Source organism: Labrus bergylta, chromosome 2 (assembly GCF_963930695.1).
Source record: "Labrus bergylta chromosome 2, fLabBer1.1, whole genome shotgun sequence".
NCBI lineage: Eukaryota > Metazoa > Chordata > Actinopteri > Labriformes > Labridae > Labrus > Labrus bergylta.
The window spans coordinates 7,744,789-7,761,259 of record NC_089196.1 but is presented as its reverse complement, the minus strand read 5'-3'; the positions used below and the strand labels follow the sequence as shown (position 1 = coordinate 7,761,259).

General features: G+C 42.4%; 2 protein-coding genes across 7 annotated transcripts in view; both read left to right on the top strand.

The window, feature by feature from the left end:
- cabin1 (calcineurin binding protein 1) overlaps window positions 1-5,929 on the top strand; it is a 47,287-nt gene extending 41,358 nt beyond the window's left edge. For all 6 annotated transcript variants that reach the window (XM_020631053.3, XM_020631055.3, XM_065963579.1 and 3 more), the window contains 4 exons: window positions 1,217-1,481; window positions 2,961-3,110; window positions 3,959-4,161; window positions 4,256-5,929. In XM_020631053.3, coding sequence (XP_020486709.1) covers window positions 1,217-1,481; window positions 2,961-3,110; window positions 3,959-4,161; window positions 4,256-4,414 — 777 coding nt within the window. In that variant the 3' untranslated portion in view covers window positions 4,415-5,929. The remainder of the gene's footprint in view (window positions 1-1,216; window positions 1,482-2,960; window positions 3,111-3,958; window positions 4,162-4,255) is intronic.
- Window positions 5,930-12,239: 6,310 nt separating this feature from the next.
- On the top strand, window positions 12,240-15,898 carry tbx16 (T-box transcription factor 16). Its single transcript, XM_065961966.1, has 9 exons — window positions 12,240-12,260; window positions 12,482-12,672; window positions 12,783-12,885; window positions 13,593-13,757; window positions 13,917-14,063; window positions 14,159-14,229; window positions 14,537-14,625; window positions 14,715-14,928; window positions 15,015-15,898. Exons 1-9 carry the CDS (start codon window positions 12,240-12,242, stop codon window positions 15,451-15,453), a joined length of 1,440 nt encoding a protein of 479 aa, XP_065818038.1. The 3' UTR covers window positions 15,454-15,898.
- The last annotated feature ends 573 nt before the right edge of the window (window positions 15,899-16,471 follow it).

The following is a 16,471-nucleotide window of genomic DNA, read 5'->3' as shown; positions in this document are numbered from 1 at the left end:
TTTAAAGCCCAATCGGGATAATTGCAAAGAACCATCTTTCGGTTCACATTGTGGGACAGTTTAGCCGCCAGCAGCCCGCTCACACCACACGGCAAACCCTGAGGAGGAGCCCACAGACCGACTGCATGCTATGTGCTGCAATTCCCTCAGGTAGTGTTATTTTTCTAATGCACACGGTCCAGCTGACTTGTTAGTATCTTTGTTTCCGATGTTTAATTCATGAGATATGAATCATCAAAGCTGGCTGTGGAGCTGCTGTGCCGCTCTGTGACGGGCTGAGGGACGTGTCGCTGACGTGAGCTTTTGGAAAGCTACACTGTTTTGATTTTTCCTGTTGTCTCTGTGTGAATCCCCCAGGGACCCTCATCTTACACAACTCTGATTCAGACCAAATTTGACCTCAACTCCAAGCAGAATGACGGAGAGAAAAAGAGATGCGATCTCTGTTATCGCCAAATTATCTTGTGCTAACATACTGCATGTGTCATGTGGCCCTGTGGAGTTTGAAACCCTGACAAAACTGTAAGACATAAAATAATCACATTTACTGAATAGAACAGCACTGCATGTGGCAGATCTGAAATCATATTCACTGTTATGAATAACACAGTTCTTATCTATGTAGCATTTCACTGACAAATATACTACCGGTATATCATATATATATTATTTTCTATTGTTGACATGAAAGACATGAAGAGATGGATTCGCAGGTTTATAAAGTCTAGTTCTCCTCCAACCTTTCATCCATTTTACATTGAAAACTAGAGAAGGAGTATTTATTTCTTTTAACTGTGCTCCTCAGTGTTGCCATGACAGCGGCTCTGGGAGCAGGGCGGCTGTTGTCACAGGTTGTTTGTGCAGCTCTTGTGTTTATAAGTGGTCCTCTAAAGGACACACAGGGAAGTGGCTCAGAGGGATGTGGTGTGGTGTCGAGCGGTGCACCCAGCACTGAGTCCAGCACACACAGGGAGACTCTGAACCTCAGGGGGACGACATTGCAGCTCTGTAGAGGATTTCATTACTTGTGTGACACACTATTACTGCTGATGTGTGGTGTTTGAAAAGTGCAGAAGTAGCAACTGCTTCTCTGGCTCTGAGTCTCTGACCAGACTTACCAGTGGGGGGGGGGAACTCTTCTGAGAAAGCCACTTGGACCGAGCAGGTTTTACGCTGCTGATGGATCTCCTCACTGCTCTTCTTTTGTCACCAACAGTCTGCAGGCGATACACCCACAACGCCAAAATATACCAAGGATCACCGAGACATCTTCTTCCCCGCCTCTCTGCCCACGCCTGTCCTGCTCAGCCACACCGCCTGCCACCCGCTCTCCACCCAGGACGGCCAGGCCAAAGTTCTGTACGAGCCCCTGAGCAAGCTGTCCAGACCTCCTCAAGCCTCAGGCTTCCACGATCAGACGCAGCAGCACAGGAGAGTAAGCAGTCACCCTGCTGCCGCCATGGCCTTCCTACCACACACAGGTACAGTAGACTCCACTTTAACAAACCCCTTACATAGTTACTTTAATGTCAATGTGCACACGTTACACAAGTTAAAATATTTTAAGGATGAAAAATGATGGTTAAAATAAGGCTGGTGTAGTTTTGTACCACTGCTGAGTTGAAGCTATACTTCAAGATCCCAGAGTGCTTTACTCCATGGGACCAGCAGGGGGCGCCTTTGGACTTCCACAGAGCTGTTGCATAACACCTCTGGCCTGCTTAATGCATGCCTTTTGGGTTTTTGTTAGTCTCCTAACAAGAGTTTTAGAAATCAGGGTGCTCTGGATTGTGACTCTTTTTTCTGCCTACGTGAGCCTCTGCAGGCACAATCATCCTGATCATGAATATTCTACCGGATAGATTTGATGTTCATCTTGTTTACTGTCTGAATTTGTCCAACCCAGTGTCTTCATGAAGTTCCCTCATGTCATGTGGGCTTACATCTGAAAATGTTTTGGATAATACTTTTACTTTACTCCATCAAGTCACACTATAATTAATTAAGTATACTGATGAAATGTTAAGATTATTCTCTCTATATTATGTTGTATTCTTCTTGTATATATGTTCTTGTAAACATATCCATATATTTAAAAGCTATTCTACATCACATTTTTAGTTGTTGTTCAGTGTCATACTTCTATTTTCAAATACTCTCTTCTATTGAAATCCTGTTTTGTTCTTTATTTCAAACTAATGATGCTGCTTCTCAGCAAACTCTACAGAGTCTCTTTTTACATCTCCACAGAGGTGAACTCAGCTCGACTCAGTTAGGGTCACGTCAACACTGTCAGTCTTCAGGCATCAGGATGAGAACAGACTGCACTGGATTTTAAAAAAGAAAAGCATATTTTACATCCGTAGAAGAGGATGACAAAAAAAAGTCCAAAATAATCCAAGTCTGTGACTGAGAGCTGCATCAGATAACTATCACATTTTTCTGAAGCTATTAAAGTTCAATGATATTAGATGATGTTCAAAACACACCCACAGACACACACACACACGTACACACAGGTTAGCATCAAGCAACACTGCAGTGCTACGTATTATGTAATGGTTTCCTAGGCAACACTAGTAAGAGAGAGTATTAGATCATTTTTGTTTTCATTTTTTCTGAGCTGTGCAATGATTCTGTATCTACTCATTTTAAAATGTGTTCTTTCTAATGAAGGGGACTTTAAATCATGTGACGCTTGTTCCTTCAGAATTCTGTTTTTTTTTTGTTTTTTTTTTACCCAATAACACAAAATCTGAGTATTAGACTCAACCTGAAATGTTATCTAGTGAATAAAAAAAGGAAGATTAGGATTCGGCGATGTCCTATGTTGAAGGATCTTTTGATATTATTCATGTGTTTTCGTAAGGAGTAAGAAAATATTGGCTAACTGCCTGATAGTCAGAGAGTCTGGAGCTGATAGTGTAGTTTTAAAATGTTTTTTGTTTTTTTGTCCACAGAGGAGCCATCAGAGGGACTGGCGTACCGACAGCAGGAGTCACACCTTTGTCAGCAGATGAAACTGGCCACTGTATCCCAAGGACAGGAGTCAGCAGCAGGCTGGTTTCAAGAGGAGACCGCCACATGTAGCAGCGCACAAACATGCCAAGGTCAGACGTGTGACACGAACGATCACAGTCAGACAGATGGATCTAATACATGATATTCAGTGTTTCCCACACACAGACGATACCTGGATGGGCCGCCCTAGTAAAATATGTGGCCGCCCAAGTATATCTTCGAAAATGTTATTTTATTTTGAATTAATTCATACAATTGCTGCGTGCGTGAGAGAGCGAAGGCTTAGCTCCCGTTTAAAAAAAAAAAACAATCCCTCTCGACTTCTGCGAGAGTGCAGAATCACATCAGCTTCAGAGAAAGAGAGAGAGAAGGTCCACTGTCCCTACACTAAATGCATCTTGCTCCAATCAAAACTGGAGCTTCTCATGGCTTCGTTTGAAAAATGTTTATGTACAGCTGCTTGCTGCTGATGCTTTGCTGGACTCCTATAAATAACAGAATATCAAGTGGAACTTTTCAAAACGCAAGGCGTACTCCTGGTGTTTGTATCTGGGCGAGTGTGTGGATAAATTGAGCAGATTAAAGTTGTTTGTTGCAAAAACTAAATGAATTTAGAGGGGAAGACACATTTGATAGAAATACAAACCGAATATTAAATAAAGCCTAACATAAGAGTTCTAAGTCTTTTGTTGCTACTGTCAAAACTTTTCTGAAACATGTTGATGGCAGTAAATTCATATTGAGCATAAGAGCCACCAAAACAGGAAATACATTTCTCAGTTTCAGCGTATCATCCCGTTACGATTTTTATTTTAATTGTATACAATATTTGTTGTATATAATTGCTATAAATATTGAAAATAACAAATATTTGGAGACAAATTTCTAAATGTTTGGAGAGACTGCATGGTCCTTTATCTGTGTTCTTCTCTCTCAGACCAGCAGCAGTACGCCAGCAATGAGCATTCAAAGCTTCCAGACCCCAACAGAATCCGCTCTCGGGTCCCAGCAAACATGCCAAAGCTTTTCATCCCGTCCACCGTTACCAAGTTCCCACCAGAAATCACAGTAACACCCCCCACACCCACGCTTCTCTCCCCCAAAGGCAGCATCTCAGAGGAAACCAAACAAAGACTAAAGGTATGCAGTTAGCCTCTTGAGTATTTGCTTCTGTGTCAGTGTACATGACTGTTTTTAGACTCACCAGTGCCCCCTGCTGTCTCCCCCTGCACAGAACGTCATCCTGTCATCTCAGTCTGCAGCCACTGTCAAAAAGGACACTCTGAGCCAGCCTGCGCTGGAGGTTCAGGAGACGTCGAGCCAGGAATCGTCTCTGGAGAGCGAGTCTGACGAGGAGGATGAGGAGGAGGAGGACGACTACATGGACATCTGAGCTCTAAAGGCGCTGTGTGCACGCTCAAAACGAAACGAGACCCAGCGCTCTGTCGCTTCACTCTGCCAAACCCTGTGCCCCTGTCTTAAAAAAAAAAAGAAATGTTCATGTCTCTGCAGCTGTCTTTGTTGATGCTATTGTTCCGTCATGTGCATTACTAAATAAAATGCAGTATTCTCATCGCCTGTCACCGTATTAACGGTGCATATGACAGACGACAAAGGCTTTATTCCCACAGCATGTCTGTAATGTGCCACTCATGCATATCACACATCAGCTTATGGAGCTCTCCTGTACCCAGCTGGATCCGGCAACAAAGACTTGCAGCCTCTCAAGTCCGGTCCCGTGTTTATGCATCTATTTTTGTATGTCGTTTGCTAACCTTACCTCCGAGCTGCAGCTAAATCCTCGTCTGAGAACTCTCCTATCTGAGGTGCCTCAGTCCGTACTGAAGCTCAGCAGCATGAACCTGCTGTCCTCCACTTTGAACTTTCACTTTAGCATGAGAATTTCTTCTGCCAGATATTTAACACCAGTACTTAATATATGTCAATGGACACAAAGGTGAATTAAGGACAATCGGCTGCACTCGAGGTTCGTCTGTGGTTCAGAAAAAGTCCGCACAGCCTCACAACCTGTAGCAGATTGGAAATGTTTACACTTAATATTCGGGATGTTTTCATTTGGCACTACACTTTGTGCTATTTTTGTACTCGCTGTACTTCTTGTAATATTTTGTCCTCTATATATATTTTTTTCTGGGTGTGCATTTGTAGCTAAGAGGAACCGTTCTTACCAAGAAGACGTCCTGTCACCAGCACTGATCTGAATGATACACAAAGAGGTGTCACTTATTATGAATTAGCTTTTGTACACTTGCTAATCCGAGTCTCTTTCCAACATGTTTGGCTTTAACGGGTGGCGTATTAAGCTGGAGAAGTGTGTGCATGTGTGAGGGCGTCAACATCAAGGCGAGGGTCACTTTAGTTTCAATCGGCTGCAGGAAACGACTCCCCATTAGCAGACGCTCAGCGAGATCTGTCCTCAGTTCAGTGGAATTGAAATGCATGAGGAAGACTTTCTGATACTGATGCCTTTCCTTATACACCACTTTGGTAAATTTGTCACAATTCTAGCTAAACTCAGAGGAAGACAAGTGAATGTTTTTTACAGATTGTTTTCTATACAGAGAAAGATATATACTGATTGTGTTTCTTGAAAGCTGTCTTAAAAAAAGAACTTTTGAAAGGAACACAAATGAATAATTGTAAACTATCACCCTTCATAACGAGAAAGCGTTTTGTATTTGATTTCATTGTTTTTGGTTATTTTCTTGTAAAATAGTTTTCTATTGTTTTCCGTGGTATGTTGGGAATGTACCACATTTAAGAAGGTGAGCAGGTTGAATCCCCCGTTCATCTGCTCAGTCTGTTGGAGAGAGAGGGGGGAGCTGTTCTCTTTGTCTGGACTGAATGCATTATAAATGTCAAAACCAAAAATATATTTGAGAAACGACTGTTTGTTCTGTGTGCTGCTTGAAAAAGATGAGTATGAAATGTTCTTCACGGGGTCCTCGATCTCAGAGAAACAGCGAGGGGCCATTGTGGTGACTGGTTTATTGTAAGACACACAACTAATCAAATCAGTTCAGTAAGTAAATCCAGTAATAATGGATTATTCCTCCCACGTGTTCATTATGCTGTTAGCATTTGAACACTGTTACATGTTTGCAGCATGAAGTGCATGCTTCAGCACAATACAGGTTCATACATTTGAACAACACCGTATCTTGTTACATGTCTCAAGTTTTATAGAATTATCTATCAATGCATCAAAGTACAGAGCCCCTGAAGACCCAAAAAGCTAAAAAAAATATATATATATATATATATTTTGTGTGCACAATGTAATTATCTAACTTGTGTGCACAAGATACATTTGTTATGCTATGTGGGACTCAGTTTTTTTTTTGCCAAGTACATTTATACATACAAGGAATGTATCCTGGTGTTTTGGTGGAAAACAGGAAAACAAACTAAATAAAGCAAAAATAGCAAGAACTTCAATAATGAAATATAAGAAGCATTTACAAATATAGAGAATTTTTGAATATTTAAAAAAGACACAATGCGCAATGTGCAACATTGAAAACAAATCTTAGTGTATATAACTCTACTCAGTGCATATAATTTTTTTTATATACATTATGAACTATTATTATATTTTAGAGACATGTTTCTCACACACACATAGGCCTGAATCACACACATGCACAAACAGGACCTCTGGACATATATCAGTCTAGAGATGTCAGGAAACAGGAAATAATAAACCCAGTGAGCGTTAATGTAAAGCATAAAATCAGTTTCAGCCTTCACATTACTGTGATGCTGTCTGGTTGTGGGGCTGGATGAGAGTCTGGGTTATATGGTGGGAGGGCAGGGACTTCACTTTACTTGTGGTTGAAACTAGTTTTCTTTACTGCCCAATTTGAGAATGAATCAATAAATATGATAAAAGCTGTATCCATTCAACTTGATTAAATGAATAACTTTCAGGGTTTATTTAAACCAGGAAAATAAATAATGAGCATCTCCCACAGAGTCCTCTTCTTTGACAACAAGCCTGAGAGTGTGCTGTATATGCAGCCTGATGAAAAATTCACTTATCTGACCGTGTTAAAGAGACTGTGGAAAGCATGAAACTGTTACCACGACAAATGAAAATACAGCAAAGGTTGTCAAGTTGGTCCATATGAGAGACGATATGGAGAGGAGTGTGACGGACATCAAGTCAAAAAGCATAAACATCACGTCATGTTGAAGTCTGTCTTTTACATTTACCAGTGCACTTAAAATGTCAGGGCTAAAGCACAGTATCACATTTTATTTTCTCATATCAATTTGAGAAATCAGAAGAATGGTGAATGATCCGGGACATCCTCCGTCAGAAGCTGTTCATGGAGACATGACTCCTCACTAACACACAAAGCAGTCCATTTTGTCACGAGTCACCCAACTTTTTCACACTACAGTCACGGCTCATTACTTGAAAGACAAGAATATTTTTTTTGTATCTATGAGAGTGACAGTTATCTGCAACACACCCAAATGTTTGACCCTGGGTTCCTATTGGCTGCTTATGAAAACTTTTTTTTTTTGATTGAACTTTTCTTCATTTCCAAACTAACTGACTAATGTTCAGCTGCAGGAAAGTCAAGTCACATATTTGTTTGGCACAAAATCACACATTTTCCTCATAAGGCTTCACTATAACTTCCCCCAGAGTTATTACCATCAGATTAGTGTAGAAGTCAACCCCCACCTTTAAAACACCATTACAGGAAATAAGGGAAAGTCATTTGATTAATACATCTTGCTTTAAATAATTCTGATACATAAAATAAATCGTGTGATAAACGGTTATCTCCCAGCCTCCATGATGCTTCTAGTGGAGCTGTTGGACGTCTGTGGCTGGCGGACCACCCCGCTGACCACATTGACTTTGTGGTCATAGGGCTTGTACACGGTGGTGTGAAGTCTCCGACACGAGGGAAGTCATTAGTCTTCATTAGCAACTTCCAGGAGTTTCTTATGAAGTGCTGTGAAGTTGTCATTTGCCCCCTTTGCCAGGCAAGCTAGATCTGAGGTTTGTTTTCTTATGTGGTCGACCAAATGTGGCCTCAGCCGGCCCCTGGTTTGGTGCATGTGGGACCAGGAGTGTTGGGATGTAGACAGCTCTTGCATAATGTTGTCTGTTTTCTTGTTTGAAAAAAAAACAGGATGTATTCGGTTGCAACGTCATTTGCATGTCCTCTTTAAGATTAAAGTTCTCTGCCGGCATCTTATCACAGCCTCTTGAATCAGATAAATTGGCATTATAGTATATGTTGTCGTGTTTCCATGTGGAGGCATGTCCCCTGCCCTGTGAGACTGTGCTGCTATCTCTACAAACCCCTCAAAGTGGCCAATTAAGCATCAAAAGGGCATGCTGCATGGCTAATGTGAGCGAAAGGTGTGAGATTTCTCGTCAGTCCACTCCGGGGGCTCTTTATTGGGCTGCTAGAGAGCCGTCTGATCCCTGGGCCCTGGCTGTATATTGGCAGCTGTTAACTGTGGACCACAAGGGGATCTGTGCAGTTAAAGCAAATGGCTAAAGACTGACACCTGGGAGGTGGAACATCACTGCTAAAAAAAAAAAAAGGTGATCTGGGTGTAGACGCAGGGAGGAAGGACACAGCGGAATCACACATGCTATATGTTAAAAAGCTCTTAGAAAATGCAGTGAAGTAGATACATTCCTGTAGTGTATTTTGGGGTATTTAAAACATTCAGTCATGTCTCTGGTTAGCAGCCCCTTTAAGTCGTCTACACATGATCTCCCTGATGTGTCATCCCGTCCAAATTGCCTTGAGGCTGACTGTCAGGACTCTCTGCCCCTGACTTGTGTCCTCAGGCTATGTCCCAAAGCCTTTTACCAATCACACCTGCCACCTCCAGACTCAGTCCATAATGGGATTGACACGGCCGCTGCTGAAACGTACACCTCTCCCCTGACACTGACACACTCTGCTGCAGGAGCTGAAATAACCTGCAAACAATAACCACCATCTTTTCATCTTTCAAACAGCTGCATGACCTCTCTGACCCCCTGAAATAGTGGAAGGGTAACCCTGCGTAGACCCCGAGAAGCTGGCTTAAGTCCAGGTGAGGAGAGCCACACTGAACCTGTGATTAATAACTCCTTGGCAACAACTGGTTTCACATGTGGAGGATAAAAACACTGCGTGTTTCCTCAAGGCCAATGTTGGGCCACCGTTAAAGAGGAGGGGGAGGAGGAGGAGGAGGAGGAGCGGGGTGCTGCTGCATCAGGGCCTTTCACATGAATACAGCTTTAAGTGCATCATTACAAGCTGAGTGTTGTTATCCTTTTTATTCTGCATCGACCCTGCACATTAGCGTTAAAGAGGCTGCTCAATATCTTCTCAGGGAAGACTTTTAGGAGTGAAAATCTCTTCATGCTCACTGAACTGCTGATTCTACAGAGTCCACGCTTTACGGACGGTTTGAATGCTGCAAATTTTGCTTTTTTTTAATTGTACAAGAAAGTTAGTCCAAATGTGTGGGCTGTGAAGTCAATGTCTAATGTTTGTAGTAGCTCTTTTATTAACATGAGCCTCTTTGGTTATTAAGTATGATTGTTTTATTGCACTGCTCTGCTGCTGGCACATTTTTTGGGGGGCTTTTTTTTTTTTACCTTTATTGGATAGGACAGCTGAGAGAGACAGGAAATGTTGTTGGGAGTGAAGAGAGCGGGGGATGACATGCAGCAAAGTGCGGCCGAAGTCTGACTCAAACCAACAGAAGCTGTGATGAGGACTCAGCCTCTGTACATCAGGCTGGGACATAACCACTATGGCTATCCAACTCCCTGCTGGCCCTCGTTTAAAAGTGATCTTTATATTTAGGAGGTAAAAGTATTTCAGGAAATTCTTCATCCTAGTCTAAAGCAGAGGGGGCCACATTAGTTTGATACACGTCCAGAGGGCCGAATTATTACAAGTTGTAGGATACTCTCAATTATCATAATAATGACTTCTAATTTCACTGAAGAAACAAATAAACTGCTTTCTATGAATGTGTTGTACCAATATTCATTAAGATTAAACATATAAATACGTTATTTAAACTAGTTAAAGACAATCAGACTATTTACCAGTTATTCAAACATGTTTTACCTACGTTTCTAGTTTTTCTTTTAATGCATTTAATGCTACACAGACAAATTTACCTTAAAAATGACATCAAGTTATGTCTTATAATCTCTAAAACGAATTGACCAATCAAAGAGAAAGAGAAAAATATTTAATTTTTTAATTTTCTAATGCATTTGGTCTTCATGCATGGCATGGCGTTGTGTTGTCAACTGGAAATGTTTTTCTAATTTTTTCTTCATGTTTACGATTTGTTTAAAACTGTATTAACTGTATTAAAACTGACTCACAGTTCGATTGGTTGGCTCAGTGAGAAGGGGGCCCGTGGGCTGCCCGTTGCCCACCCCTGGTCCAAAGTGTTTATCGGGGATGTTTGTTACATTTTCAATATGCTGCTGCAGCTTTCTTAACTCTGGCTGTAGCTGGTTTATAGTAATGACATGTAATCTGTTATCCATATAGTAAGAAAAACGTTTTTTTTTAAGTCCTTTGTGCATGGGAGTCAGAGCTGAGCGAACAGGAGGCATTGTATGCAGCATGCAGACATGAGAATACAATGAGACATGGAAGTGGAAGTGGTGTGTTTATGCTAGGAGAGAGATTGAATGAGACGTTAAAAGTCGCCTCAATTCAAATATTCGTGGTTGGATTTTGTTCCTCTATGCTAACGGCTGAAGCATTTGTTTTGTTCAACACAGTACGATACAGGCGGAGAAATGGCCCTATGAATGTCACCCGTGCACTGTGCCTGGATGTGTATGGTGGGAGGACGGTTGGGGTTTGTTGGTGCAGGTCTTTATTCTCAGACCCCTCATGTCCCCATTCAGGCCCGTTTTTTGGGCATGTGGTGTTAACTGGCTGTTAATTGCCTGCCTATACACGAGGCTTTCTCCACATGCAGAAACTGTCTCCTTCAAGGGAAACTGGCTTAATGAGATTATCTATCAGAGCATTGGCCTGTCTAGACAACCCCAATACACAACCCCCCCTTCACATCACTGCTGCCTGCGGGCCTCATGAGGACGCCCCCAGGTAAAGAGTTACCTGCAGAAAGAGTTCATGTTGTCATTACACCATTATAGGTTTACACACAGTTTCCCTCCCACTGCATCATTTCTCTGATGGAGGAAGCTGAGGATGTGGACAAGTGTAAAGGGGACAAACATTTCATGAGCGAGTTTATTTCTCTTCATTGAATTATTACTCCACTCAACCTGAGAGGCACATTTTGACATCTCTACCTTTGTCCACAGCTTTAGATTCAAGCTACTTTTCAGATTCACAACATGAAATATCATTGATAAATATAATCTCAATTTATTAAATCAAAAGACTTTACTGTTTCCATGGCAACATCAACAAGCTCCCCTGGAGTCTGTCAGTATAATATTATTCTCAAATGGCCCCTTCTGCAAATCTAATACTTTAACTTTGGTTTATTTTCATATATTTAGTAACTTTTGCACGTTCATTTCAGGATCATTTCTTTACAGGACTTGTACTTGGGACAGAGTATTCCTACCGTGTGGTATTACTTATTTATTACTTACTTATTACATTAGAAGATGTCAGTACTACAAATCAATAGAATAATGTTTATACTTTCACAGATTGATTCTTGAGAGAGCGATGAATTCAATGAGCTGTATCCTCTTCTGTATTTCTATCAGTTGTGTTAAATGTTATATTGGCTATCAAGCACATATCACAAACAGTCTAAATGCTGGCTTACGTGTTTGTGAATGATATTTACATAGATTCTGGTGCCGCTGCCGCCCAGATCTGCTGCAGGGAAGTGCGTCCATATTTGTTTTAGAGTCTCTTAGCAGTTAATAAAGATGCATTTCCTCCGTCCCCCTTCCTGTGGGGACGGTATCAAGGCTCTGTTAAGTCTCTTTGATTTCCAGCAGCCTCCAATCACAGCGGGGACCTGACTCATCATTGTGCCACTTCAAAGCCTGGGAATGGCTCTCCTGACCCCTCCCACTCTGAGGGTCCCCTTAAAAGTCATGGTCACCTCTTCCTGCAGGACTTAAGAACTGTGAAATATCTGACGCAACAAGACCTGACTGACCCCTGCCTGAGCTGCTGGATTTCTTTTTTTTTGTACACATGAAGCAGGAATACCAGGAGGTCTGAGCTGAAGAAACTGTTGAATATATCGGGATCGGATTGCTAATTGGCCCTCAGTGCATGAACATTATCAAGATTTTTCTTTACGCCTACTGAACCTGAAGTATGCAGTCCTTTAGAGGTGAGTGTGACTTTTATTGAATTCATGCTGAACTTCGCCGTACAGCTCAGTCTTTATCTGTGTAAAATTCTGAACGCATCAATGACATTTGTAAAATAAGAAGAATCAAATTCATTGTAAGCTCAATCGGTCTTGTTCCCTTCTAGACTTGAAGCCAAACTTCAGCGGCCCTCCTCCTGCTGGACCCGACCCTTATCTCCAGGGTAACATCAGGTTGACTCTGGAGGACCCTGACCTCTGGAAGACCTTCCATGGAATAGGAACCGAGATGATAATCACCAAACCGGGCAGGTAAGACACCTCCGAAAAAGAAAAAAAAAGCCTGTCAATGCAAAAATATTTGCAGAGTTGGTCCCCCTGCATCTGCAGAATACCTAATAATCCATGTCTGTGTTTTCCAGGAGGATGTTCCCACACTGTAAAGTGAATCTCTCCGGCCTCATCCCATGTGCAAAGTACATCTTACTGGTGGACATGGTGCCTGAGGATGGTTTCAGGTACAAGGTAAGACAGCAACCATTTCCGTAAAGGTGCCTATGAGGAACTTTTAAGTTTGTGTTGATTTTGATGACCTCGACAAAGCAGTATCTTTTATGCCTTTGCTAATGATTTCCTGTAAATGCTAAGAAATGATTTGTGCACTCTGCTTTTTAACAGTCGAGATCACTCAACATGGGAATGTTGGAATAAAATCAGGAATAAAATGGAAAGATTATTTAGAAATAATCAATCTGCTCGCTGATGTTAATGTTAGCTCTTAAAGTTTATACAAAGGCGTTTGCATTCATTGTTATTCTCTCATTCTATTTAAAAACTTTGACTTATGAGCCTCGTCTTGATTCCTGTATAGTTGAAGAAAGTTTGCAGTGATCTGATGTGGCCTTGACTTAGCACACACATGGCTTTGGCTGTAGATTTCCTTCAGTTGGTCTCCAAAATCTCCAGACAAGACATCCCCTGTTTATCACCCCCCCCCCCCCCCCCCCCTCCCTCTTGACATCATACATCAAAGGGTGTTATCTCTTCCTGTTTTTCTATCCCCTGCTGGGGGCCCACTGTACTACCCCCTGTCTCTGTGGGTGGTGCTGGCCAGCAGACGCTCTCCTCTCTGTCACCCTGCTCTCACACCTTCTCCAGGGAAGAAGGAAGAAGATGTGGCTCTTTCTGTAAATGACTTTTCTCTTGACCGACCCTCTGTCTCTTTCTCACAGTGGAATAAAGAGAAATGGGAGGTGGCAGGGAAAGCGGAGCCACAGCCTCCCTGTAGGACCTACCTCCACCCGGACTCTCCGGCCCCGGGGAGCCACTGGATGAAGCAGTCAGTGTCCTTCCTCAAGCTGAAGCTCACCAACAACACACTGGACCAGCATGGACATGTGAGTCAGAAACACAATCATATCACGTGTAATCTTTGAAGAGAATTAGAGGTCCTTGGTGAAGTGGTAATACTAACATCTTTTGAATCTTGTGAAATGAAGCTTTAACAAGGAAAAACTCAGTTCCCTCAATTAATTCTCCCCTTCTCCTATCTGTAGATTATTTTGCACTCCATGCATCGCTACCACCCGCGCTTCCACCTCGTCCAGGCAGACGACCTGTTCAGCGTCCGCTGGAGTGTTTTTCAGACCTTCTCCTTCCCAGAGACTTCTTTCACAGCAGTCACAGCCTACCAGAACACCAAGGTCAGTTGACAACACTGCAAAACCACCAAGACTCTTTTGATAGGCCAACAAACATCATTTATATTTAAATTGTCTTTAAATCTTCCCACCTGCAGATCACAAAACTGAAGATCGACCACAACCCGTTCGCAAAAGGTTTCAGGGAGGAAGGCACAAACAAGAAAAGGTGGGTTTCACACGGATATTTAATCTTGTGAAGGGCTCATTTCAGGGTAGAACGTAAACTTACTGCAAAATGCAAGTCTCACTTAAAAAACAATATAAGGCACACTTTAAGGGTCAGCAAAAAAACTTGGGATTTGTTTTTCATTGCAATATATGTTTATAAAAAGGGAACTAGGATTAAAAATGTTTTAAGCACTTGTAGTAATTCTAGAATGAACCTGGTGATGCCCTTTTACACAAATGAAGTTCCTAACGGATAAATAAAGTTATTTGAATTTGAATTGAATTTGAATTGTGTTTCTTTGCAGACGTGCAAACAAGAACCCCGCCGCCCTCGAGAAACGAGCCAAGATGTCTGACACTTTGAACCAGGACTCGGAGGAGGACAGTCCACCAGGTACCATTTTTAAACCCTTCTTCTTGATGATGTTTTGACTTTTTAAATGCTAGATCTGAAGTTAAAAAGTTTGTTTTTTGTCCTCTCAGATTTCTGCCGTTCATCGTATGAGGGTTATGACGCAGAAGAAGGCGACCTCCCCAAAAGGAAAGAGGGTGACGCGGTCAAAGAGGAGCGTTACTCGCCCTGGGCTGCAGAGAGGGAGCACAGTGTGAGGACCGAGTCTCCTGCTGGAGCCGACCACAGAGACATGTACAACACGGAGCAGCTGGTTCCTGCTCCTGCTTCCTACCAGCCGTACAGGTGAGAAATGACTGAAGAGTTGTGCAACAAAAGAAGAGTGTGATGTCATGAAAAAACGTAACTGATCACACGCTTTTTCTCCTCAGGTTCCACGAGTACGGAAAATCTCCCTCTCCGTCCTCGAGCGTGGGCAGTAGCAGTAGCGGATCAATACGCAGCAGCTTTGAGTCCAGAGTTCCTGATGTCGCCACCGTTCCCGACCACGACTCCTCAAAGCCGCGCACGCAGGAGGCTGGCCCTTCATCTTGTGGCCCCCAGCACCTCCCGGCCCCCCAGGACTACACGGGGGTTCTCAACATGAGCATGACCCCGACAAATAAACCTGGAGTGATCAGCCACCACATCTACAGCCCGTACGGAGCTGAACAGTCGCTGGGCCAGTGGAATGGCCCTGGACCCGCCCAGTACCCCCCACCTCACCACCTGACCGCCGAATACCCCACACAGGCTGTGCATCATGGCTATCACCATGGCAACGTGGCTGAGTGGAGCCAGTACCCACTGTTCTCGTATTCCTGCTGGTGAACAGATAAACTGATGAAGGGGACTTAAGCGATGCTGCTGCAGCCAAGCGCTCGCAGCTCAGAGAATGCATGTCCAGAAAAACAAGAGGCCTGCAAGAAGAGCAAAACAAACTGAGAAATGAAATCGAAGGAGCTGCCTGTTGCTGACCAGCAGGACTCAAACTCCACTTAAGCTAAATGAAACTAAAGTGTGCTGCTCCATATCGACTGTTTTTTTTGTTGTTGTTGGGTTGTGTATTTATTTTGTGTTTCATCTCATCTGCAAGTGTAAATATTATTTTTATAAAGAAGAGAATTAAACATAAGTGTGCAATTTAAAGTTTGTCTTCAAAATGTGATGTGATCAGAAAATAAAAACCTTAAGAGCAATCTGACATTATGTCTGATTTGGGTATGTACTTTTTTTGCTGTCTTTATAACATACTATGTTTATGTAGCCTATAACTTGTTACTCTTATAAAGTAAATTTAATCAAAAATAAAATGAATGTCGTAAAAAAAAAAAAAAAAGTTACAAATATTTTCCTTTTTACAAAGTTGGCTCTGAATGAAAATTCTCACATGTGAAGCTCATGTGAGGAGCATTTAATTAGTGCTGATTTTGGCGCCCCCTGTAGTTGAAGCCGTATGTATTTGGTATCAGATTTAACTTCTCAGACATGAAGGTTTTTTCACACTTGCGGAAATCTACTGAAAATCTCCTGATAGTTCCCTGAGGGGCTTGAGTCTATAAGTGAACGAAAACAACCACATTTTTTGCTCTGTGGAGTTTCTCCAGCCAGTCCCCTAGCATTTTTCCCAGCAAGTCCGAGCGGGCTGATGTGAGAACGCAGCAGGATATTTTATGGAGAATTCACCTCGAGCCAATAGGAGGGGGAGTGACATTTATATATAGTGACTGCTGCATGGTGAGTGCCGCTACGATCGTCGTTTACATAAATAAACGGCTGCATTATGTTTTCAGTTCACTAGTATGTTGTTCTCCGCTCATTTGTTGATAGTGTCATTACGTTGGACTTG